The sequence below is a fragment of the Ciona intestinalis genome, chromosome 11 (assembly GCF_000224145.3).
Source record: "Ciona intestinalis chromosome 11, KH, whole genome shotgun sequence".
Taxonomy (NCBI): Eukaryota; Metazoa; Chordata; class Ascidiacea; order Phlebobranchia; family Cionidae; genus Ciona; species Ciona intestinalis.
The window spans coordinates 1,002,344-1,029,773 of NC_020176.2; the positions used below are offsets into that span (position 1 = coordinate 1,002,344).

The 27,430-nt window shown below is 34.6% G+C and overlaps 2 protein-coding genes across 4 annotated transcripts; one reads left to right on the forward strand and one right to left on the reverse strand.

The window, feature by feature from the left end:
• Positions 1-275: 275 nt before the first annotated feature.
• On the reverse strand, positions 276-14,009 carry LOC100179332 (semaphorin-4G-like). 3 transcript variants are annotated; one of them, XM_026836611.1, is made up of 23 exons: positions 13,920-14,009; positions 11,746-11,860; positions 9,852-9,994; positions 9,481-9,525; positions 9,307-9,417; positions 7,610-7,709; positions 7,337-7,441; positions 6,971-7,116; positions 6,355-6,478; positions 5,650-5,701; positions 5,207-5,369; positions 4,805-4,994; positions 4,465-4,553; positions 4,151-4,189; positions 3,702-3,856; positions 3,216-3,387; positions 2,907-3,009; positions 2,558-2,842; positions 2,291-2,494; positions 1,438-1,569; positions 1,027-1,089; positions 937-956; positions 276-581 (listed from the first exon to the last, which is right to left on the reverse strand). In XM_026836611.1, exons 2-23 carry the CDS (start codon positions 11,795-11,797, stop codon positions 534-536), a joined length of 2,541 nt encoding a protein of 846 aa, XP_026692412.1. In that variant the 5' UTR covers positions 11,798-11,860; positions 13,920-14,009; the 3' UTR covers positions 276-533. The 3 variants fall into 3 exon arrangements, with proteins under 3 accessions (XP_026692412.1, XP_026692411.1, XP_026692413.1); XM_026836610.1 differs by lacking the exon at positions 937-956; XM_026836612.1 differs by lacking the exons at positions 937-956; positions 2,291-2,494 and having other exon boundaries at positions 388-581.
• Positions 12,162-27,114, forward strand: LOC100181650 (serine/threonine-protein kinase BRSK2). Its single transcript, XM_002131893.5, has 18 exons — positions 12,162-12,367; positions 12,845-12,939; positions 13,950-14,035; positions 15,891-16,031; positions 16,365-16,515; positions 16,793-16,861; positions 17,245-17,391; positions 17,756-17,964; positions 18,149-18,249; positions 18,516-18,732; positions 19,550-19,616; positions 20,023-20,218; positions 20,513-20,564; positions 21,076-21,226; positions 21,516-21,641; positions 21,928-22,024; positions 26,092-26,178; positions 26,512-27,114. Exons 1-18 carry the CDS (start codon positions 12,292-12,294, stop codon positions 26,598-26,600), a joined length of 2,157 nt encoding a protein of 718 aa, XP_002131929.1. The 5' UTR covers positions 12,162-12,291; the 3' UTR covers positions 26,601-27,114.
• The last annotated feature ends 316 nt before the right edge of the window (positions 27,115-27,430 follow it).

Genomic DNA, 27,430 nt, shown 5'->3' on the forward strand with positions numbered 1-27,430 from the left:
AGCTTTTACAAGAGCAAAACCTTGTAACTTTTAAAATCTACTGCTACCCATTAGCAAACAAGTTTGTCTAGGTTTAGTTGAAATCTGTCGTGTTTTAACGCAGGAGTAGTTAGAATATAACATAAATTATAATTGTGTAAAAAGTAATTGGTAGAGGAAGCTGTTTTCATTCAAGGTTCGTCCCAGTAACTAACATCTTACCGACTTTTACTTCTAGAGCCAACAATAGGACACCGTTTTTAAGTATTGACAAACAACTTTCAAAAATATACAAATTGTTTTTCATTAATAGTTTATTAACAATATTAAAACAAAGAGATCACAGTAAAAATTTAAAGCAATAGTTAGTACAACATATAAGGCTGAAGTGCAATACCTATAACTCGACATTTGTTTCTTTGAAGATAATGATTGTTATAAAAACACTGAACAGTTTTTTTAAACTTAAAATGTCTTATTCTCAAACTGTCATGTGATAGCTACTTTTATTTCATCAGGACTGCATTCATCCGTACGAGATGAAGGCTCACCATTTAGTTTCTCTTCAGCGATTCGCCCACTTCCGTTGTTGTATTTCGCTCCTGTATTGAAATTTTTTGTCAACGAATAAAGACCATATCCAATCAGAAAGAGAGGCAGTGTTTGAATTTATGTCAAATACACAAGTAGTAGTAATTTTAATGTAGTAGTGTGTTGGCATAAAGGTATCCAAAGACACAAATATATTTTAAGAAGACCAAGATTATGAGGTATAATATTGTTTGCTAAATGGTGATTATTTAACAGACTTAACATTGATTCAGTACTTAAAAAAAGGGGGCAAGGCGTAGTCAAAAACAGTTTGAAATGGTGTATAAAAATTTGTATAAATTACTTTTGCCCGAAATTTAAAAATTGAATATAACACACAGATAAAACATTCAAATAGTTAATTACCACCAATTCATCCTGGTAAGCTAAAAGAAGGAACATTAAACACTGATTATTATCATACTCGGTGAAATATTTTCTTTATATATAACATACCTGAAGATTCATTTCTTATCCATAAAAGAAACCATTTGCGTCGAAGAACGAGGTTCTGATTTTCTGTGAAAGAAATTTCATACAATAGTTGTAACAGCTGTACAAGATTGTGTGTATTATTTGTAGCAAATTAGTTATGTTTATTGTTTAGGTCACACTTCTATAATAGTTAGACTATTTTCAAAGCATGAGCCCTCGTAGTATTTTTTTTAAAAGATGAGCCATCGCAGCAGACTATTTTGGGCTTAGAAACTAAATATCACCTTTAGCTAATTATCAGCCTACAAAAAAAATTTAACCACCAAGTAACATACAAGGTAACTCATAAGCTGGCACGTGGTGTGTGAAACAGAACACCCGTGTTATAACAACTCTTGTAAGGATAATCATTCTTTCAGTCTTAAATTTTACCTGGTTTCAAAGTATTATTTCGAATACCAATGCTTAAATGGTTCTGCATCAAAATGCCAATCGCAATTATTATTATGGCCAACCCTATCAGTATAAGGGTGATGTATGTGGTTTCCATTGACTTTGGGTCTTCTGTTTAATAAAAAGTAACAAAGTTAATGTGTTTTTAAGATAATGGCATGCACACCCCACAATAACGAGATTCCACTGTTATTATTTCAAACGTGTAAATACAGTTTGGAAATAATTTTGATTATATGTTACGGTATAATTATATATTTTAAGGTTAGTGATTTTGACATGTGATGATAATGGTGTTGAAAGTTTATAAACAAATGTGGATTGAGTGCCTTATATATCTTTTGTAAATTCTCTTTTCATTGATTATATATGGTTATTGTGAATGGTTATGATTTGATGTAAAAAATGATGATTTATGATAAGGATGTTAGTATGATCGGATATTTGTTAGTGGAAGTTATAAGTTGTAGCATGGAATGTGGGATGTTCTATCTATTTAGAGCAGTGGTTCTGAATGTAAGGTCCATAAATTGTAACATAAGAATAAACGATATAAAAAAAACTATTATTTTTTTAACAATTTTTTATCAGTTTGCTGTTGTGTATGGGGAGGCGCACCATGAAACCTGTGATTTAAGTTAAAGTTGGCCCAAGACCAAATTAAGACCCACAGGAATAGAGATGTTAGGACAGTGAAATATCACACCTTTAATTTACATGCAATGGGGGATGCATTGGTGCAAGAACATTCAAGTTGATGCAACACCTTAATTATCACAAGGCTGAGCACTACAACTGGTGGCAGAGGGTGCAACATGCGTGTCATACCAACCTAAGTCCCAACATTCTACACGGGCCGATGCTGCTGGGGTTACAGCCTCAGTGGGCATGGTTTGAACCTCAGTTGTTTTACTTTCTGTTGCATGTGATGTTGGCATAGCGCCTAACATGGGTGTTGTGTTTTGGGGTGTAGGGGTTACTCCAATGGTTGTTATGGTAACCGGTGTTGTAGTGGAGACATACGCAGAAGTAGGATCTAACGATGGTTACAAATGCATAAACTACATGCTTTTTAGTGTCTAATAAAAAGTCAAGTCACCTGTTAAGACAAATGTTACTTCAGTGGCTTCCGATTCTACATTTGAGGATGAAATAGCTGAGATTTTCACTTTGTATTCCTCACCAACTTGCAAACCATGGATACGGACAGAAGGAGAGCCAGCTGCTGTTGGCATTGCAATGATGATGTAACTAAGAAATGGAAGTGTTTCTGCTTCCCTCAAAACATTAACTTTGTAATTCGCAGCCAGTGGAACTTTATCCCATGTGATTGTGACATCATCAGATCGCTGATGTGTGGCAGACACAACGGGGGTCGACAGCGCTGAAAACATAAGGTGCAATTTCAATCATTTAGCCTTTTGGTCATATATTATTCATGTGCTTACAGGTTTGGAACTCCATGTTAGCTGAGGGGCTAAGAATACGTGACATCATTGCTTGAACTGATGCAACAAAACGTTCTCCTTGTGGAAGTGAAGACTTTGCCAACTGGTAATGTTAAAAATATTGACAAAATATTTAAGCCAGCTTTTTTTTCTATTTTTCTGCTTTTACAAAAATATGTACAAAATAACTACAATGATCACAATATCAGATGTAACATTACTTTTATCTATTTTCTTGAAAAAAATGAAGAAGACGATAGTTAAAATACCGAATTAAATTTGATTATCATATAGCAACCAAGTTCTCACCACAAGAGGAGAGTTATTAACCACGCGCTGATAAACTTGTGAGTTGTCAGATTTCTTGGTAATGGTGACAACATATTGAGTACCACTGACAGCGTTCCATGAAAGATTGACGTTTGTGTCTGTAGTGGTTGAGCTTTGGCCACTAGGTGATGCTGGTGGTGCAGGGCATGTTCTGTAATAGAATTATAAATGAAGAAATAATAATAATAATAATTTTTGTCTCTTCGCTTACGGTAGCGAAGATTTAGAAATATTTTAAACAAAAACACAGGATACAGTAACTTTTATCTCTGTGTGATAGCGACAGTCATTATGCCCTTGGAGTAGAGGCAGGCAACTAACCAGTGTAACACAGCGCCGAATATGTAGAATAAAAACTTTTATAGATAGAACAGAAAAAAATCAATTGTAATGTAACTCTACAAAAGTTTGAAAAAAGTTCTTTTTTTAAGTTTTTGATATTAAAGTGAAGAAACATCAACTCACGATACTGAAACGCTTTGGGCTGAGTCACAGTAAACTGAACTTCCAACCAACCAATCACAATCAGGGTCTGCCTCACATGTGTCACATGACTTGTAGCTTGAGCAATCAAATGAGGAGATTCGAAGAACTTCTTGTGCGGTCACAATTATCATCATCTGTTAAAAAAAAATGCATTACAATTTTGCAAGAACTCAAATCTTTTGTTAAAATAATAGAAATCACGTTGAAAAGGAACAACAGATAGATGTTTAATGCAAAATGCATTTAAGGCAACGTACACAGTCAGTAAAATATAAAATAAAACTTTTTAAATGAAAAAAATGATGGTTTATTAATAATAACAAGATTCATGTTAAACAATAAAAACTTAATATAGCTACATGATAATAGTTATAAATCTGATATAATATGTATTAAAAATGATCATAGTTGTTATTTTAAAGTTTTACCTTATTTTCAAGTGAAACTGACAATATTGGCTGTGAAATCTGTAAAACAAATACATAATATTATTACAAGTAACTGGTTGGTAACCTACCAACACCTGATAATCTGATCTGTTATGTTTTTTAGTGACAAACTGGTTTTAAAGAAGGTACAAAAACAATACATTAATGTACTTTTTGGCCATGCAATAATATTACACTCTGTCATAGCATCCACCGTGTGAATATTATTGTGATTTTGTGACTCTTTTCTATGTATTATAGAAAACACCCTTTTGAATCATATTTAAGTAAATGAAACTTCTTGAACCACTTACGTTCAGCATAGATTTCGAAAGTAAGACAGAACCAGTCAGCTGGCCAGTCCCACCAGTTGTAAGTCGAAGTTTATGCATTGTGCCATCAGCTATATAAGAATATGGGTGTAAGTAAGCTGTATTTGAATTTTTGATGCAAAAAATATTATCATCAGTTTATAATTAATAAGAGACATGTTATAACAGCAAGCGGTTACAATAAAGACATATGATCATGAGAAAAATACATACAACGTTTAGGTAAGAAGGTAAAGCCATACATAATATAGAAGAAACTACCATTGAGAATTAATGCATAAAGGGAAAGCAAGCAGGATGTAACAAGAATTTTAGCAACTACCTTTAATAAGATAAAGCACGTTGTAATCTCCAACTTTTTCACCAACTTGGAAGTCAAAGTTGTCACCATTGTGGATGTACAAGGGTTTCCCAGAAATTGGTTTCACAGAATTTGCAATGATGACTGAGTTCTCAATAAACGTTTGATAAGGGCCGGGTACATTTGTGGTGGGAAGACTAGATGTTGGACACTGTAGATAACATTTTGTTAAGGAATAAATAATTATTTCAACTGAATTAGAAAATTGCAAAATAAAGTGACAAAACTAAAGTGTTTTTATGATTCTTAATTAATAATACAGTTGGTTTGTAGTTATCAAGCCTTTCTAAGTTGAATTTTATATGCAATAATAAATAATGCTTAGAAAAATAAGTAAATTTCATTCATATTTTAAATAGTAACCTGTCCTGGTCTTAAGCCCAGTTCATTGTAGGTTTTACTGTAAGGCGGTCCCCTCCCATCATAATATAACGTGATGTTGTTGGAAAACACAGTTCCATCCATATAGGTGTCAATCTCATTAAGATCATATGCACAAACAGCAGTGGCTGGCATTCCCCAAGAGCTGTGATACAGCAGTTTTTAAAAATACGTTACTTTAATGACACGGCCATTTTGACTTTGCAATTTAAATTTGGCGACTGAATTTCAAGCAGTGCACCCTTTTTTGTTGCAGGACACTTTGAGCAACACCATGTTTTTATATAAACCTATCCAGCATGAGTTTATGAATAGCTCATTTGTCTAGACCGGTAGGCCTAGCTTATCTAAAGCATATTGATTTATCATAACAATATTATAGTTAATAATTTATATCTTGGTGTTTGTCAATAAATCAGTGTCACCTTGGAAACCCAAACACAGCAAAAACAGTGTTGCCTATCTGGTAAGTTGAACCTGAAATACAACATAGAATATGTTAAGGTAAAAGATTAGGTTTTATGTTGGTCAACATGAGTTAATGGACTGTTACATAAACTTACAATGTTTGTGATTCTAACTTTAGATGAAAGGTCTTGTTAAACACAACTTAGTACATATGTCACCAAACATGTAAACTACTTTATATCTTATCAAGGTAAGCTCTTTAAAGTGGGTTAGGCAGAGCCACAGATACCATTAGATCAATTAAACCCATTAGTATCTGCAGACACATAGCTAAACACTGCCAGACACCTGTCATGCTGGCTAGACTATTGTGTGTTTCACAATTGTGTTTTACGGTCGCGTTGCATGAAAGGCGTAACCAAAACTTGGGAGAAATTACTGCTACTTCATAAACACCACAACACCCAGTAATTTATTTGAGTTTGTTGTATGGAAATGATACATTTGTTTCAAATATTTTCCTCCATGCGAGGAATAAATAAACAACAAATAAATGAATGTAACTTTTATCTTTTTCTAACGCCGCAATCACAATTGTTATGACACAGGTGTTTTGTTTCATAAACCTTGCGCCCGCTTACAAGTTAGCCTATGTGTAACTGTGTGTCAATATTATATTATTGTGGATATTTTAAAAATGGTTGTTTAATGTTTATACTCACGCATGTAGTTGTAGTAGGTGCTTAGACGACCAAGGTTAGAACCACCAGGGGAGGGGCAGAGCAACCTCGCCGACATAAATGTCATCCAATTGTTAGTCATTCGAACACCACCACCCCTGTCAGCCTGTAAGTACCTTTATATTAGGACAATATCGGGAGATACAAAACTACATCAATTAGGGTATTCTATGTGGGTAAGGTCTTACAGGGTGACCTACATCATGTGACCTGAGATTTATGCCAGAGTTATTCTATTAACATACACCCAGATTACCACAAACTATTAGTGACTACTCGGTTGACATAATATTATGTATCGATGCTGGTTTATATAATCACTCAGTAAACTTTGGATCTTCCCACAAAACATATTTGATTTCAGGTTCAGCAATGTATGTATTTATATTTCATGATTGATAATGTATTGCCAGCTTGTTTTCTGAGTACACTAATAGTTATGTATTAAAACTATCTCAGGTTATGCTTACATAGTTACAACTTTCGATTTCTTTTCTATTTGGGTGAGGCCCTAGCACGCCACTGGACCCGAGATTTAATCCAGGGCGGTAGTTCTAACTTTACAATTACCAGTTTACTCTCAGGTTGCGTGACTTACCCTGCACAGTCTTGAAACCATCCCGTACATGGCTGGGGGACCACCTGATGTGAAACCATCATAAAGAAAATAACTTCGTTCATCGCGATAAAAATTATAAATCTTTGAATCGTCGGTTGCGAAGTACATGTTGAGGAAGTCGGCCTCTGTGAAAATGGGGGTAAGAATTTATTATCAATAAACCACCAAGTTTCACACTTGGTAATGCGTAACTGGGCACAAGGTGTATGAAACAGAACACCCATTTTGTAACGACTGTCCTTGCCCTGCTAAGATAAATAATTGTTTTATGAAAGTAACAGAGCTTGTTAAAATGTTTAAAAACAATGTTCATTTTGTTTTTTCTTGTGCTAAAAAGTTACTTACTGTTATACCATTCCTTATTGGCATCATAGCTCTTTAGTGGGTGAGTGAGTTGGCGCGTTGTCTTGCACTTTAAACTGACACAACTGCTGGTGTAAAGTTCATTTCCTAAAGTCATTATAAAGGTTAATTGAAGCTACAGGCTTGCACTCTATGTTTTATATTATAGATTAGCCCAAAGCCCAAATGACAGCTCCAATTCATACACTGCTGTAGCCTGTAGTACCATTGCAATTTTAATTGTGTACAGCTCCATTTCAACAAACACTACGCTACCTGATGAGTGTGGAAGAAGACCTGTAATTATCTTGCTATTCTGTGTGACCGGCAACCAATCTCTAATGGATGTCAAACTGGATGGTGTAACTGTGTATGTCTGTTAAAATATCTTTGTAATAACTTAAAGAGTAACTTTTAAAGTAAACTACTTATACAAAAAAACCTTTTACATTTATCCATTGTCACACAAAATATTGTGTATCCATAAACACAAAAAAATGTATTTAGGGACCCCAGGCATTACAGGAAACATGGGACCCCTACAAAGCCTAGTAAAAGATTATACAGATGAGAAAGCAACGGTATATATTTACACAACATGCAGCCATGTTCGAGACCAAGTGCATTAATAATTCAAGAGGTGGATAAGCAGAAAGATATTGGGTAAAACAGTTGTATTGTGGTGTCTCTGTATGTAACCAAGTATAATGTGTCTGCATATGCATTCACGTTAATGTTCCTGCATAAGTTTATATGTACAATGATGTATGTACCCTACATATGTAAGATATGTCTCCATGCACACTTTCTTTGGCGAAACTTACGTTAGTTAATTTACGCGAATCAATGTTTCTTGTATGTGCGTTTGATGTTGTGTCCAGCTTTCATGAGCAGTTTTCGCATATTTTTAACCCGTTCTAATACGAACGTAAAGCCTCGTTGTGGTAGGCCGATTACAAAAACTACGTCGTACGTGAATGAAATGGTCATGGTCATGGTCATGGTCATAGCATGTGACACAACCTACTACGCCAGCGAAGTGGCTAGTAGTTGTGCACGCGCAAAAGTACCCGGAACAAATATCAAGTTCGGACCTAATTTCACACGACGCTGTCTTTGAAACCCAAAACGAATAAAGTATTTTGCGTTCTTATGACCGAATTTTGATGACCAATGCGGCCTATTGCGACAAATTAGGCAATAGCATGATGTCACTAACAAGGTCGTTAATATTACTTAGTCATATCTTCTTTAGGGTATTAAAACACGGATCCGTCCGCACATTATGATAGTGCGGTCAGCCCTTTAAAGCGGTGAGTGTGGGTGAATCATCAGTTTTAACACAGTTATCTCAGGAATGCGTCATTTCCCATAATGGCTAATACATGCTGTTGCCACGTCAGCGGAAGAAATTCCCGCTGTGTTTTTAAGGTGATTAGGTCACTTTCATGGCCTACTACAGATACAGACGCTGTCTGCGGGTTGGGAGAAATGGGTTTATAGGGGTCGGCGGTTTCGGTTTGCAAATTTAGGTCGACCAAATTTTGGTTGAAATTGAATAAGAATTGAGTTTCTCGAGTCATAAGAACGTGCTCGAACATTGAGTTTTATTAATGACGAGACATCACGTATTGTGACGTCACTACTCAATGAGATGTCGGGTTCTTTTGTGCACAGACGAAAATTATAATAAAACAAATAAAATATGACATTATATAGTAGTATGGTGCTGTGCTGGGGTAAAATGGATACCGTTAGCATATAATATCCCATATTTTATAATCGTGTTTTTAACAATTAACAAAGTTCTTTTAGAGTCGTGAGGAAACGCGGTTATATAACTCTAAAAATATTCTTTCCGTGCTAATTATTACGACAGTAAAAAAAATAAAACAAAAGCCATCTTACCACAGGCTACTACATATCTAAGTATCTGGTTGACATGGAAAAATATGTTTAGCGTATGAACGCACCTGTACGTTAACGTTCCAGCATGCTGGGGACTTCGCATTTGTCCCGCATATGAGAAACGAATTGTCGTCGGTTTTCTCAATTACTTTAATGAAGTTGTAACAATCTATATTCTGTAGGTTAAATCAAGAATGTTATCAATACATATCTATAAGTAAATGCACTGGTTTAGTTACCCCGTATCGCTGACATAAATCTCTCTTCGTCGGGTTAAGTTGAATCTGTGTTTTAATATTTGTTTGGTAGATAAACTGATCTTCGATATTGTATTTAACGAGATAAATAAAATGCATGTATAGTGAATAGGGTGGGGGGAATCGGAACACTCAAGCACAATAGTTAATAACAGTAATCGCGCGTATTATACAGTCGTGAAAATATTGTCGAAAAATGCTGTTACGTTTTTATTTGTTTATCATTAAATAGGAGTCCGTAGAAAGAAATTGTCCCATATCACCCCATGTCCCACCTAACCCCACCCTACCACATGTTTTGTGTGAAATCGCTGGACATGACGTAACGATTTCATTATGACGTAACAACATACCTTTGTCACATTATTAGTTCGATAGTCTATCACCAGAAAATAATCCGTTCCACCAACAACGCTTATATTTCCCGTCGTTGTTATTTTGCCGAGGTTCTGCGTTGCTCCTGGTAACGTGTATGACGTCACGTTCGTTGACGTCACTAAAATAAAAAGTGAGCTTGTATTATAATCAGCCAAATTGATAATGTTTTACGCCATAAGAACACGTAATAAATGAAGTGTTTTTTACCTTCTTTTGTTTTACCAAGCACGATGTGTTCTTATATTTAAATTGCTCTCGTTAATTGCGCGTCTTTATAACGACCATGGTTTAAACTAAAGTGATAATATGTGTATGTATTTAAGGATTAAGTGGTTTAACGACTTTCGTTTTCTCGACATTTCTTCAATCTTGGTTAACTTTAAAACGTCATTTTTTGGTACAGTATTTCAGTAAACGCAAAATCTCTTAATTCGCTGTTTTAGTTCTTCATTTAGGCTTGAAACTACGGCGACTCGCAGTAAATTACGCAGTCCTTCGTGTTAAAAATGACGCAGTTTACTCGTAATTTTACCGGAAGTTTCATTTAGTTGTTCTTTCTTTTTTAATGTCATTCTAATATATGCTGTTCTGCTTCCAAATATCATACCATGGTTGTTATTCGTGGGCTGTATGGATAGTTGAACACCTTAAGTGTAGTTCACTAATACAAATAGGGTGGGGTATATAGTACACATTTTCGTCTATTTTCTCGTCCCCTTTGATTAAAAAAAGAACAAAATTGTAAATCCGTATCCCCACGACTCCAATAGACCGTTTTTAATTGTTTAAACACGATTAGGATATTTAGATATTGTGTACTAAAGGTGTCCCATCTTGCCCCGTAGTACTATAATTGTGCATTGTACAGAATTAAAATGCCGGGTATTTATATAATTATATACAACTGAAACAAACCTATATTTAAAGATTTTGTTTAACGCTGTAGGAGCTGTATTAGCTACTGTATAATTTAATTAGCACCGCAGAGAGCTTTCTAAACATTCATCCCCTTTGAAATACTATATACCACGACAATAACCAGATCCCTTTACACAGGATCAATCGAACGCCAATGCCGCTCGCGAATTCCAGTAATACCTCATATCATTGCCGCCACTCTAATAAACAGGTAGCTTTATAAATAGTACGAGATAATGCTTACTTTCCGATATTTGTAAGCAATATACCGTTATGTATTTTAAGAAACGCGCGAATAAGTAAGTGACTTTCTGCAGCTACGTTGCTTTTAAGTCTTGCATTCCCACCTTTGGGTGGCATATTCGACTTGGAAATGTACGTATGACATGATATAAGGACCATAAACATTATTTAAATTAAAATATACACTAAAAAATAAACAAAGAGTAAAACAAATCGTTAGACTTGGCATTATAGTATGGATGGTGTCGTATTACAAAGGCAATTAGGGGTGCTAGAGTGCCCGCCTTTCGAAGGAAAAAGACAATGCTTTTGTCTCTTTATTATCCGCTGAAACGAACCGTACAGTTGTACTTAAAACTTTCGTAAAACTGTGCAGACCAGTGGAGAGGCGATTTAGTATTGCCGACTATTTTACGCTTTCTGAGTAGCAGTTATGCGGCCTTATTTGAACCACGAAAAAAATCACTGATGATAGAAGTGTCTGAAATAACTTTTATATATACGGGTTGATGTAATATATACAACATGCTATACATCTAAATGCACTTAATCAAAGCTTTAACGTACTTTATCTCCACACATGCATGGCTGTTTTAATTAAATAGGACGAGATAAGAACTACCCTAAATCTACAGCAAATGCCCGCAGTGGTATACACAAACAATCATAACGAACTAAATTAAACTACAAACTATATGTTGTACTTACCAAATGCAACGTTTACAAGCACCAACTGTATTAGGATCAAATACCACTTCATCGCGTCTCGAGGGGAAATCACAAATGACGCGAAATTGCCAACGAGAGAAACAAAGCGTTATCTCTAAAAGAGAAGAAGGGTAATAAAGCAGATAGTGATTTGCGGTTCTATTTAGATTTGTCCTTTAAGTTCTCGAACCTGTTTTAGAAATTGCTATTCATTGTTTAGTGTGTTTGCAATGTATTTTGTGGTATATATTGCTCAAAACGCAATAAACAAATTCACAGTTTATTTGCTCCCCTTTAATTTATCGATTTTTTTCAAAGAAAGTCTAGCAGCACTGCGCGGTTGCGATTCTGTCAGAATGACAGTTATTCGGAATCCATCTGTTGCTTTATTAAGTCTGGTTTGTTGCTTTTGTTTTACGTTGTAATCATTTTGTTTTGTGTTTTTTAGACCCTTATGTCGTATTGCGACTGGGTGCAAAACACCCACACTTCTAGTTGTTCAGCTTATTTTTATTTTACCCAAATACTTCTGTTTAAGTAATAAATATGTCGTCAGGAAACAACACGGCGCAGTATGTTGGGCCTTACAGATTGGATAAAACGCTCGGGAAAGGACAAACAGGTAAACAATTTGTTAAGATAGTTACATTGTGCTCACGATTATCATTTTGCATCTATATATAAACTGTTATGTTATTGCTACACCGAAATCCTTCTGGTAAAACAATAAAAAGCCTTTCTGATAACATATTGATATATACAGATATATTATAGTCAACCGCTTTACGAAAAATAATACAAAAAATGCAATTATAGATCATAAGATTAGCCAGTTTGCCAATCATCAATTCACATGAAAATATATATTAATGGAAATGTAATATTGAATATATGAATAAATGTTCCTTTGCATGCTGATTTTAGCGCAAACACAACCACACAGAAAGTTATAATATATATTATATATATAATATATGTTATACACATGAGTTTATGTTTTTGACTGCCATTTTCAACAGATTGAATTCCCATTTGATTTTCTGAACTTTGATTAAAAAAAATCATTTTTATTCTGACATATTTATTTTCTAATGTACAGGATTAGTTAAAATGGGCATTCACTGTTCAACTGGAAAGAAAGTCGCAATTAAAGTTGTCAATCGGGAAAAACTGAGTGAGAACGTTATAAATAAAGTGAGCGATTCTTCCAAATGCGATGCATTTATGTAACCTATGTTCATGTTTAACTAAATTATTCCTACTATAGTTTGTATTGTGTATGTTTTGTTCCATGCCATTTGCACAACCATGTACTACGTAGTAGCTTTATATGACTTAAATCTGCAAAAGCAAGCTGCATGTATAGACATTTTTAGTAGTTTTGGTTATAGTTGATTCGGACAGCCTTATGTTACGATTGGGTTGCAGGTTTTGCAGCAATTCCAAATATGAATAGTTTTGTTATAAAGCATACACTTATCACTAATCATTAAGCTAATGGTACTATTACCAGGTATTGCATATTAATATGTTTGCAATAAATACATATATTGTGTGTTTGTTTCTAATTAAATATTTAGCTATACATTAAAGGAATACCATTAATAAATTGCATTAAACCCAATAGAGGGCCAGTAATTGTAACATACTACATTTCCCTATTCAGTTTGTAGAAAGCTTGCAGCTACAGAGAGCTATACATCTAAGGACAATCCCTTTGTATTGCAAACCTCTTAAGATCAATATTAATCTATTCGCTTGCTAGAACAATTATTGCTCCTGTTCTGGATAAATTTATCCCTTGTTTTATTTAAAAGCATGTTTTATTTGCATAAGAAGCAAGTTTTTCTTTATTTATTTACTTTATTTATGTATTTATTTATTTATTATTTACTATTTTTATTGGTAACATATAGACAATGGATAGACAATGGGTAGGCTCAATAGTCAATACTTTATGTACAAATATATTTTATACTGCAATAAATGTGTCCTATCTTTGAAGCTTTGCCTAAAGTTAATTATATAATATATTGTAACACCTCTGTCCTCTATTAGTCTGATTTGTTGTCTAAATTCTAACTATCATTATTAATGGCCAATGCAATGCAGCAACATGAAGCAACGCATTGGTCAAAACTGCTGTATATATGCATTAACATAAATATACATACCTGTACTTGATGTCTTTGTATTTACTTCAGGTGGAAAGAGAAATAGCAATCATGAAGCTTATTGACCACCCTCATATACTGGGATTATATGATGTCTATGAAAACAAAAAATATTTGTAAGTATGAGCGTTAAATTGTATCTGCATTGCAATTTAAATGTTGAATGTATGTCACTGTGTATGCCAGTGAAACCTAAAAGCCTAGAGCAAATGCCGCTTATCTCAAACTACATTAGTTATGCGTCTATGCGACATAGTATGCCTAAAATGACCAATTTTTGCCATTTGACAAAATGAAATGTGAAAAGGAAGGTTTTTAACAAAGCTGTTTGAATCATAACCCCCAACATGTTATAAGTTCATTGAAGGCAGGAATAGTTAGAAGACACACAATCCTGTTAAACACCTTTGGTTTAGATAGTAACAATTTTTTTTTAAGTTTAAATACACCATACACATGTCACTGTGTGTATTTTAGTAGCATTAAACAACACGCAATCATGCTTTCTGGCAATGTGTCCTTGTTTCATCTTGCATTCTAAGGATTGTTTAGCTTAACTCCTCGTGCCCAGTTTGTAAACTCCCTTCTTAGGTTGGTTAAAATTTCATGAGGTGATTGCATGCGACAGGATGTCCCCCAACACGACATTAATAGCGGCCTATTGCCGCTGATGGTTATAGCTTTTGCCGATGCATAACTGTTTATTCAAGTGACTTATAGGCACTTAACGTGACAGTGGTTGGCCATGTACCCAAACCCAGTATCATATTAGGGACCAAAAGCTTATAAAGAAGCTCTAATATTCCTATGTCTGTTAACAACAATCTCATACTCTCAAAAATTTTAGTTTTGGAATTACTACTTTTTTTTGGATAGTTGGGTATTTTTTGTTTAAAGTTCAGATGTAAAAGTTTGCCACAACAGCTAATGACGCCAGATAATATTTTTGGGAAAAGTAGTCTATTGATAACACTTTGCAATAATTTTTATTCTTAGGGTTTGTTCTAAAGTTTCTTAAATATAAAATTGCCCAATTATTTCTGTGTAAGAACACAAATCGGTGAAATTTCCATACGCCCTTTAACTTTGCAATAAGAGTAATCATATAAATTATTGATTTCTTTATATAAAAGGTCCATGTATTTTAATTCAAGCAAAGGCTGCTTCTGCTTGCATAAATATGTTGATTTTCTTGAGTAAATTATTTAATTGAGCCTAAAATGTAACAAATGTTATTTAATATCAGTCTTTATCTGCTTTGTGATGAAATCTTTGTTAATCTAACACAATTCTAGTTTCTAGTATTGATTGGTTTTCTTAATTCAGCTGCCATCAGTTCTAATTGTGAGGCTATATTTATTATTGACTTGTTTATACTGTACAATAAAATATAGCATATTATAGTATGACGTTTAAGTAACATAATTTGTACCAAAATATAAATTGGTCTGTTTTGATATTTGATATAAAATGAAACCAACATTATATTAATGGATTTCGATTTAACATCAAGTTAGGTCTGTGATTTAAGTCTCTCCATTGCATGTACAATGTTACAGATTTGTTTTGCTGCATTTTTTATACAGCTTCTAGTGGTACAGTTTTAGTTTTGGAATAACTGAGTATATTTTTTGTCCCCTTTTTTTAAATTACATTTTCATTCCGCCAAACAATTTGGTTCGACTTTTGGCCCACAGAGACTTGTAATGTCCCAATGGTTACTTGTCTAGGCTTCTGATTAACTGTGACCTCACACAACTTATTGATGACTGTTATTTTACACTGAAAGTGATTTTTAAGTGTGTATATATATTTTAATTCACAGATATCTACTATTTTTTTATTCAAATGCAGCTCATGTTTTACCTTCTCATGTTATGCTTCATAGATATCTCATATTTTAGTTCATAGTTTTTTTTTAATTCATAGAATATAGATAGATTCATAAAAAGCTCATACTTTAATCCATAGATATCTGATACTTGAGCTAATATCAGGAGGGGAATTGTTTGATTATCTCGTAAGAAAAGGCCGTCTTACTCCAAGAGAAGCAAGACATTTCTTCAAACAAATTGTTTCCGCTGTTGATTTCTGTCATCACCATAATGTGTGGTAAGTGTAGCTTGATCAATAGTACTCTGGGGTAAGATGGGACGTGTCAATTATGTGGGGTCAGATAGGTAGCTGGATCTGATATCTGATTGTATTGTCTTTTTTATGGTTGCGCGAGCGTATAATATATTTGTCTTGGAAACAAAACGTTTCTGGCAAGTACCAAAAACACTTATTCAAGGCTATTTTGCTGCCTATTTAAATTATGTATTTTCCCAGACTTACAAGTTACAACACGTTTTATTATTTTTATGGGAAAAATTAGTCGATTACTTGTATTTAAATCTACATATCATTAAGTTCAAAAGATTTGTTAAACAACATTCTTTTCAGTCATCGTGACCTGAAACCTGAGAATCTTCTTCTGGACGAGAAGAACAACATCAGAGTAGCGGATTTTGGAATGGCATCGTTACAACCTGAGGGTTATTTACTTGAAACTAGCTGTGGTTCTCCACATTATGCTTGTCCTGAAGTTATAAGGGTTAGTATCGACTGCATTGTTTCTTATCATGTAAATATGAAATACATTTAGCACAGTCAGACTTTTATAAGAAATGTCTGTTAAGTTGAAGATATTATTATATAAGTTCCAGGAAACCTATTCATGTATATATATATATATATGCTTTTTTACTAAAAATTAAAGAAAAAGTTTTGGATATATATATATAATATCTAAATCCCAACAAAAGTGTGTATGTTTTGACAGTTTTTCGTATTGAGGTTTTTTTACCTTTATCCAACAATTTATTTACCAGGGTGAAAAATATGATGGAAGAACTGCTGATGTTTGGAGTTGTGGGGTCATACTGTTTGCTTTGTTGGTTGTAAGTTCAATGTTTTTGTTTGTGGGCGTTATGTTTATATTTTAATATTATTTTACCCCTTTGAATTTATTTAAATTTCTTTACAATTTATTAAAGTTTATCCAAGCCAAATACTTCTTTGGGTATATATAGCTAATGTCATCCAAAGCTCGCCTAAAAAAAAGGTTAAAGGTGGCTGTACACAGTATCCGACATGCGAATTCGCATGCGGAGTCGTATGCAAACCCATTACCGAGTTCCGCATGCGGCAGCGAAATCCGGACAAAACAGACAAAACGGACGTATTCCCGGATACTGTGTACAGCCACCTTAAGTGGTGAGGGACCGCTAAAACCTTACTGGCTTAGCACTTGTATTTAAAAAACCTCTAAATATGTGTCCAGGGCGCGCTTCCATTCGACGATGACAACTTACGCCACCTACTAGAGAAAGTGAAGCGAGGAGTTTACCATATTCCCCACTTCATTTCACCCGATGCGCAAAACTTACTGCGTGGTATGATTGAAGTGAGGCCTGAGAAACGACTTACGGTGAGTTGAGGTGGTGGAGAGTTGAATGTGAAGCTCTAATATGAAGCCAAACAGCTTTGTTTAGCTATATTTAAGTTTGTAAAGTGTTTTACAAGATACTGTTTTTCTGGCAAAAAAATTACTAGCACAAGATTTTGATGAAAATGTTTTTATATGAACTTGAAGGTGTCTGCATTAAAGTGATAAGCCCTGGTTAAGGAACAGAGATTAAGGAGTGTTTAAAATGTAGTTTCATTAAAGAGTGGATAAGTGAAAATATAATTAGTAGAAAGTTAGATGGCCCATCATTAATAGTTGAAAAATTGCATTAATAGTTAAAGTGGGGTATTAACTTAAAATGTTAACATTTCCTTTACCATTCTAGTTACAAGCGGTTCTCAACCACAAGTGGATGTTAGTGGGTGACATGAATGGGGTGCTTGACCCTGGGAAGTCCCTTGGCCCCTCCACCCCCGTAGAATGCCTCCCCATCAACGAGGAGGATGATGCGGACCCCGACGTTCTCGTCTCTATGAGCTCACTTGGATGTTTCCGGGATCGATCGAAACTTATCCAAGATCTCATGTCTGACGAGTAAGTTAAAACCTTTAATTAAGGGTGGAGTTTGCCTCATCTTTCATTATTGTATCACGTAAAGCTATCTTTTACTGGAGGTTTACATTGATAGGCTGGGCTAGCCTCTATTCCATTATCGTTTTATGTTTAATGTTTTTGCTTTGATTGTTAAATTTTGAAGTTGTTTTCCAACCACCCACAGACAAAACACAGAGAAAGTCGTTTACTACATGTTGCTGAGGAGGAAGAAACGACATCCGAGTTTTGATGATGATGCTGATCTCCTCCCATGTAAACATCCAGGTATAAGTCACATAAATAACATCTATAATTATTATCTAAAACATCTTTTGGTTCGGTTTTGAGAGAAACATGAGTGGTTTATGGTGTAGATTTTTGTGTTAAAATTTTTATTGGTTTCTTTTTGGTATTAATCTTGAAATAATAAGAAATGGCTTTGGAAACAAACAAATCTTAAAAACGTTTGGAGAAAGTTAAAAAACTGTTTTAGGAAGATGAAAAAACACTTTCCACCACTACAGTGTTTACAACTTGTTTGACATCCCCAGATGCTCCAAGGAAGCGAGTTGACTCTACGTCATCAAGATCATCTTTATCGAGCAGTAGTGGTGATGTGAGCACAGCATCAGGAGGGAGGACTTCATCTGCCGGATCGCTGGGAAGTGGAGGCGGGAGGGAAGGAAGGAGGAAGTTGTCAGCGGAAACATTGTGCAACACTGATCGCTCGTCCAGTGCGACAAGGAAGAACAACACTGTCCACCAAAGGTCAGTGTCACATTTTTTCCAATTTTACGTTTTATAATGAATGGCAGAGTACAAAAGTTTTTCCTTATAATAATGTTCATTTACACTGATTGGCAGTAAAAGTTGTAAGTTGCATAAAACATTGGTTTTATGTACTGGTCAGTTATAATACAAACATGACAACGAAAACTAAGCAATACTCTTTTTGAAAGTTCTTTTTGTAAATTTCTCATGGGGTCATACTCTTGGGACAGTTTTTTCTACATGTCATTTTTTGTGTTTATTTAATTTTATCCCACAACAGTTACCATGCGAATGAGCCGCTCATAATGACCGTACAAAAACTTATGGTTGTTGATTTTGAAAGGTGATGGTAGCAAGCAGTGTAGATCCATGTAGCTTGTTTAAACTGTACTAGAATTAGATACATATAGCAATGGGACCGAATGGATATCCACCTTATTAAAGCTGCGGGTTTAAAAACTTGCAACCCACTTTTTTTAATATGTTATAACTTTTAGATCTTTGTATAAGTAGATACTGAAACCTAATGCTATTTGGCACGTTCCAAATTCACTATGATCATTTAGTTGAAAATCTTTGATGTACTATCACTAGTAACCTTCATGTAGTTTGTAGACTTGTCATTAGAGTAGGAAGTGAAATATATTTACACCTTTTTTAACATGTTTCAGAGAAGTAGTATTATCTATGTAAATTAGCTATTTGCCATGAACTATTAGGTTTTCATGTTTGTTATTCAAATAATATAGGAAATATATACAAATAGAAAAGTATAAATCACTTTATATATATTAATAAGTTTACATTTTGATAGATCACGCAGTTTGACGGGTGAACGTGACTCACACATGACATCCAGTGGTAGCAGCACCAATAGTCGGGTACGTTGGTTTGTATTACCAATATTTATCAACAAGTGTCACTTATCGAAAAAAAAAAGCACATAGAACAACATTGAAATATTTTTTTTATAGCCCACTCATATTTATATAATCTTTGACGGGACATATGGTATAAAAATACATTTGTTATTCAACATCTGGAATTCTTTTTTCCTGTTTAATTTGGTTGTGAACAAAGAACATTCAAAAAATTATAAAACCATATCCTCACGAATCCCATATACCGTTGTTAAAATTTTAAATCACGATCCGGATATTTGGATAATATGTGCTAAAGGTGTCCCGTCTTCCCCCACCCCGATGTATCTATTTTTGTACAACCACTGTATTATATCATACATACAAATACAACCCATATATATTAATATCAATACCCCACTTATAGATGGGTCAAGTCTCCTCTCATCACCCACAAAACCAATCAACCACGACCGGGTCAAATCAGCCCCCAGTTCAAGCGATCTCAGGTTCGCAAACCCCAACCCCCCCAAGCTCACCCAGTAACCCATGGCGACAGCGGCTAAACAGCATCAAGAACAGTTTCATTGGTTCTCCGCGTTTCCACAGAAGAAAAATGCATGGTGGGTTTTTAATTTATTTATTTTAAAATTTTGTGTTTTGAGTTTTTTTATATTTTTTTCTGTGGGCATTTTTTGTTTTTATTTTTATTACGAATTTTGTTTCTGAGGAATAATAGAATTATATGTAATATATATTATTGTGGATAGTTTTGGTGCTAGGTAACAACTGCACATTATGTGTTAGTGCTGCTATATTGATTCTTGCCCACCTGCTTAATTTGCTTCATATGGTTTGCTTGTTAATTGGTTTTGCTTATTTATTTCTTTGATTATTATTTAAATATAATTTCCCAGCTCCATCATCTGAAGACGTGAACAATCCCTCACATATGTCGCCTTCTATGGAGTGAGTTCTGTTTGATGTGAATTTGTTTTGATATCCTATGTTACGTGTGCATGAAGTTTGTTTTTAAAAATACAGGTGTGGGCACACCAATGTTTAATTTAAAGAACTCTATTGAATGCCTCTTATATGATTTGTATAAAGCCCATAGGATTTGATAAACCCAACTATAGGGCTTAGTTAAGGTTTCCAGATACCTTACTAAACTCGGCACATTACCCAAACACCCAGGGTGCTACAACCCTTTTTAGTGACCACTGGCAGGACGCAATGTTTGCCTTTCGGTATCTCTACAAATGTCAAGCCATGAACCTGTATGTTTTGGTTAAGATGCAAGAATTCAAAATAAGTTAACCAAAAATTATATTTGTTTAAGAAACTGATGATGCCATTTAGGCGAAATATATATATCTCTACTGCAATATTGGTTGGATTTGGTTTTTGTCTGTTATGTTTTCGTAGCACTAGATCCTGATCCAGAATTAGAATATTTAACATTAAATCTCCCCAACAGGTTAACGAAGCGTTCATGGTTCGGCCAGTTCATCAGCGGTTCTTCTTCCAATGTAGTTGCACGGGAAAGAGAGGACGCTCCACTCACACTGGTCATGAACAACAGAACGCTCAACAATGTCAAAGCTGACCTAATTCATACTTTCCTTACTGTGAGTTGGAAATGCTTTGGTTTAAACTACATTTGTATAATAACTGTTTTTTCTAATTTCCTGTAAAAATAATGATTTTTGTTTCAGTAAAGGTGTGATGCGTTTTTGAATTTTAATTATAAACCATATATAATATATTATATATATTATATTGTTTTTTTGTATTTAGTAAACTTATTATATTTAATTTCTTTTTTAGTAATCTTAATTTCATTAAGAATATGTAGTTTTTTTTTTATGTAACCCCCCCGTCCCCCAGGCCCCCTAACTAACCCTTGTTTACACCCAGATTGCAAACCTCACCCACAGTGTGGTGGGACCCATGAAGTTCCGATGCGAGTACCGACCCCAGGGGTCAGGGGGTCACTCCATGTTCCCGGGAAAACTCGTCAAATTTCAAGCTGATATTATAAGAGTGAGTGTTGGTTGTGGTTAGATGTTTGCATTGTAACTAGAGGATACTGGGTTCAATGCTCGGTACTGGTACTATTGGTGGCAAATGTGTTTTTAGCCACTGAACGAGCTGACTGTTTTTTCTTTGAAAAACATCCTTTACAAGTTATATTAGGATGTGGCATGTGTTAGCTATTAAAACAAGGCTGCCTAAAACGTTATGTGTATAAGCTACATGTCTTGTAAAATCCTCCACAAGTGGTCGTAGGGATATACAAATGTACTAACAAGAATATTGTGTCTCATAGATGCCATCCACTGGATTGACACCCGATGGCGACCACCCACCCAAATCATCCCGTAGTACTTATGGCAACTATCATGTGTCTTTTGTTTTGTTATCAGGTGAGTTTTATAAAAAAATAACTTTGTTTAGTCAGTAACATGTGAACTGGTGAACAGGTTATGAATTGTTAGATTTAGATGTGCTATGTCCCTTAATTACTCTGTTTATTTTGCACCTTTTTGATTTGTTATTTTAAAAATTGGTTTAAGCGCAAAATTTTGGCGTGTGGGTAATTTTCTTAGAAATTTACCGCATTGTGCCTGTACGTCACAATCGTTTCATTTGTGACATCAAACCACAATGCGTTATACGTTTCCGTATCAAAATATTCAGCAGAAATAAATCAATTTCCCTTTTCTCATGGACAAGCTATTACAGCTATGCTTGTATTTAAATTAGAAATCCATCAATATAATATTACATGAAATAAACTATGTGTGTGAGGTCCTACACTACAGGACCAACAGTATGGTATGGGACCTTAAATTTAAACCAGGGTTGGCTCGTTAGCCCAACAAACAAGGTGTTACCGCATGAACCTCACCAGGCGCTGAAGCCTGTTGATTCTTAAACTTAATGCTCAAGTTCATATACTGTACATTAGTTATTGGTAAAAAAACAAACCAATGTTATCTTACATAAAGTTTAGGATTCACTTATACAAATGCATAAGTTGAAAATCACTCGGTTCAGATACGCGTAAAAGCAAAGTATTGCCTTAATTGATTCAATTTTATATGGAAAAAGTAAATACGACAAAAATACACAAATGCAGTGAAACTGTGAATGCCCAAACACGTTTTTAAGTTCTAAAAGGTGAGAATAAAAGGTCGCATAAAGGTTCGTACCACCACCTTGCCTATAAGTTACCTCCTTATGACGTCATAGTGCGTGGGAACTGACGTATATTACTTCCGGTAAATCAGGGGACGCCCCCGAATGACACCTTAGTTACGTTTCGCATTTACATAGATTTTAAAATATTGACTTTTTGGGATATTTAGCCGTTCAGTCATTGAAGGAATATAAAACGTTTATCAAACCAAAGTGATCTACCACAAAATGTTTGGGTGTATTTTAAGACTTACAAAAAACGTTTTTGGAGTGACTTTTTAATAAGATCACATATTGGTATATGTTTAATAAAGCTCTTCAGAAACGTCATCACTACAGTTTTGGTTTGAACTTACATTCCTTACGCGTATAGCTATACATGACCGTAGTAATGTGGTTATAATTAGTATATGTACATTTTATACCATCGTCATACCTCGCCCACCATTTATATTTAAACTAGTTCTCTTTCCATACGTCACAATACGCATTCTTACAGCATTGTTTCTAAATTTATATCCATAGTCGATACTGACTTAACGCTGTTTCAGTTTTGTTTATTTAACAACAGCCGTTGTCCATGCCAGTGACGTCACAATACTGTTCACGTTTCCAAGTCGTGCATGCCTTCACTGACTTGTTTGTGAAAATAGCGGAAAATCCCGTTTTTTATAGACAAAAAATATAGAAAAAAAATCGCATTTTACCCCGAAATTTTCATGTTATTTTTAAAACAAAACACAGCGTGTACCAAAACTAGTTATGAACAATTATAAACGCATGCATTCTATTTTATATGGGTTAAAACCTCCTCATTGGCGTGTAAGCTAGGATTTAGTCCAAAGTTGGTGGATTACCCCTACACCCAGTGTTACCCTATACCAATAAATGCAGCAAAACAACCACCCAGAAACACATGACGCATGTAGCGATTTTCGTATGGATTTGTTCCCACGCCCATACGTACAGGAAATGAGATCATGACTTTCCATTGAAAGTTCACAGCCAAATGCAAGACTGTATAGCAAATATACTTGACATGTATGTACGTTTATTTGCACAAAGTGGTGGCGATTTGGATACGTCACACTGTTGTTCCTAACAGCTACAAATCACATACAAATTAAACCCGTCGCTAAGCTTATACGAGACTAAATACTAAAAACTTTTTAAACCTTGTGTACCAAAAAGTATTTAATTTTGACCTTGTTCTTTTCCATCCAAACAAGCAAATTAAAATGATTTTATATGGCTCAGCCTTGGGTCGTGTATTAATCCTCTGTACGAGTAGGCGGAGTGGTGGTAATACACGTTAAAAAACCTTGACTTCACAAAAACTAGAGCAAGGTTTTATTATCATATCCATCCATTAATTAAATAATAAACACACGTACCTTTGCTGTTGTTGTTGTTGTTATTCTTGTACTTGTTATTCCTCTTTTTATTCCAAGCTGTATACGGAACTACGCCACGTACAATCGCTACTTCGATGTATATTGTTATACGTCACACTAACCACGCTAAACACGTTTGTTCTACAATTAGCTTACCCTGTACAAAGCCAAAACGTTAAAGACCTCCATTCGACCTACTCAGTAACATAGTCTTTATGGCGCAAAACGTTGTTAAGTTTTAATTTATATGATGACGATCTTAAGACGTTTTGACCCATATTACATGAAACATATATTACACCTTTTGTTCTATAAAATATTCCGTTTCCCATTTTTCAATAAGTTGTTTTAAATTGGAAGTAATGAGCCAACTCTGGCTTAAAAATCTCGGGTCCCACGGCGTTCCACGCTGTAGGACTTCACCCATGTAGAATAGAAGATGTTTAACTTGTATTCTTAACTTTTAGTATTAAATTAAACTCTTGAATCTTTTGTTTATTTGTCTAGTCACTGGTGTTTATCCGAACGCACTTAATGGCACAAGGATAACTCATTAATATCCTTTGGCGTTTAGAATCACAACAGTGACTTCCGTATCCTAACAATCCTGGTTTACTTTTACTCAAAACAATAATACGGGAGAACTCACGTTTTTCTTAATTTTATTTCAATAATGGGTAAGGTCCTCAGGCAAGACATGGCAAAAATTGGCTTTTAGTTGATTGTCATTAAGAATATGATTTTTTGCCTACCGTTACACCAAACAACAAAACTGCTGCTGTTTCTAAATATACCCTCGCGTTAAAACTTTAGCCTTGCTTAAATATATGTAAATATCAAAACGCCAGGTCTACAGTTCGGAGACTCGAAAAGTTTCCAAAAACTTAACGGTTTATCTTTTAAAGTTTAAACCACGGCTTACTGTTATATCTAGTAGGCCGTGTTTAAACGAAACGAAAATTTAGAGAAAGCGGAACTACACGAAAAAAACCCTAACTTATTGTTCCTGCTCCTACAACCATAACCCTTGCCCCATAAACCTTACAATACAGACTTACTTCTACATCCCAACTTACAAACTACAGCACAAACTGCTATATGTATGCCGCGCTATACTTAGCTTAATAGAAGCATTCGCACTGCAGCAAGACACTTCCTGTATGCAAGCTACTTGATCTATGGTCCAGTCCAGAATATCTAAAAGGCTTTACATTACGTTTGATCTGTAACAACGACCGATACCTTACCGCTTATCTATATTAAACCGTGTAATTTTAAATTTGCTTGGTAGCGCTTGTTACGTAGACATGCAAAACAAATTACTTGTTACGTCATAATGCTTCTCTCCTTGCTTATATTATGACTCATATAAATAGCAAAATACACAATTATTATGTCATAAATGATTGCGGAGATTGCGTTTCTGAAATTAAAGGTAACGTTTTCAATAGTGAGTTAATCGTTACCTTAATTATTATTAATAAAAAAGGCCATTTTCACGTCACAATACACAGGAAGTGTAAATAGTTACAAGCGGAAATGTGTAGCTTGTTTTGTATGCAGTTTAATTTAGGATCACTATTTAATTTTAATATTATGTTAACCGTTACTACTGTTATCAATCCCATTTCCCCGTCAGCAAAAATCGGGGCAAACTAACGCAACAAAAAAAGTACTGTCGGGCAAGATAGAGACCGTTAGCACATAATATCCCATATTTCCTAATCGTGTTTAGGTTAGATAATTCTGTAAATATTCTCTGTTTACTGCCAAACGGGACGAGGTTAAAAGAAAATGGAAACATAAACCAATCTTACCCCAACCTATACTATAAGCGTATATATTAAAAAATATATTTCACTTACAAAATAAAAATGAAATATACATTACACATACAGGACCAAACCGACGATTTAAAAGAGTATTAGAACTTATTCAAATCCAACTAGCAGCTCATCCGTTTGTACCACAGAGTAAACCAGCTGGTATGTATTTGTATTTATACTCGAATAGATTTTTGTTGTACTTTAATTTTAGTCTAGGTATTTGTATATTTTGTAGTTGCGCTTTAATTTCAGTTACACTAACTAAAACAAAGCTCACCACATGGTAGACGAAAATGTGCTTGTAAGAAAATTTACGTTAAATATATCACGCAATAAGCAATAGAAGGTAGTTTTTTCTGTAAAGTATTCCATGCAGTAGCAATATGAGGTCTTAGTACAGTTTTAAAGAGACAAAGGTATTTCTTTATACATAAACCAAAGTTATCCAAAAGCGTTTTTTTTTACAAACATTAACCTAAATTCTTCCAACAGGCGACATCAGCGCTTACTCGCGCGAGTTGCAACAACTTTGCACTTCTGCTGTTAATTTACATAATAATGACGTCATTCAGCACAAGTGACGTCATTGTTAACCCTTCAGTTCCAAAACAGAAACCTCGCTTATTATAATAAGCGAACAATCATATGTTTTCAACGTTTTATTTTGTTGCAATTTTTAGCACGAGTGCAATTTTAGCAAAATTTTCCAAGCGTGGTGCGTGAAATGTAATGATTGCCGAATATTGTTAGCTATTATGATGTTATATTTTAAAGAACTGTGATTTAGGCCTGGTGTTATGTTGTTCTAATGTTGTTTTGCACGATGTGTTTTATTGGTGCTTTTACACAATTCCTCACGCCGTACTAACGTTCCCACCAAAAGACAAACTGCCACTTTTTCGTTCACTGTTTTACCTTTTATTACACACTCGTTGAAAATCACGTGACATTCTTCACCTTTGAACTGTGTTCTTCAAACAATCACTCTCTGTGACGTCATAAGTGTTCATTGTTTTCTTCCATTGTTTTGTTGGTGTCGTTTCGTTTGAAGTTTATCCAAATAAAGGAACAATATACACATTAGTATATGAAGAATAAATAGGTTAATTTGTTTGTTTCTTATGTCAGGAAACGAAAGTTGAAAAAGTGGTTTTGGTTTGTTTGATGTTCATGTTAACTACATGTCGTGCGTTAGTTCCCATTGGCGAATTCATTCGTTTCTCGCATTTGATAATATGAATGTATGATGGGGGTGACTTCATAATTTTGACTTTAAGATGAAATCAGTAGCTTGTGAATGAATGATTGAATGTAACTTACTTTATCCTCGCGTGGCCGGAAAACGACAGTCGTTATCACACGGGTTTAACACCTCGTGCCAGCTTACGAGTTAACATGTATGTTACTTCGT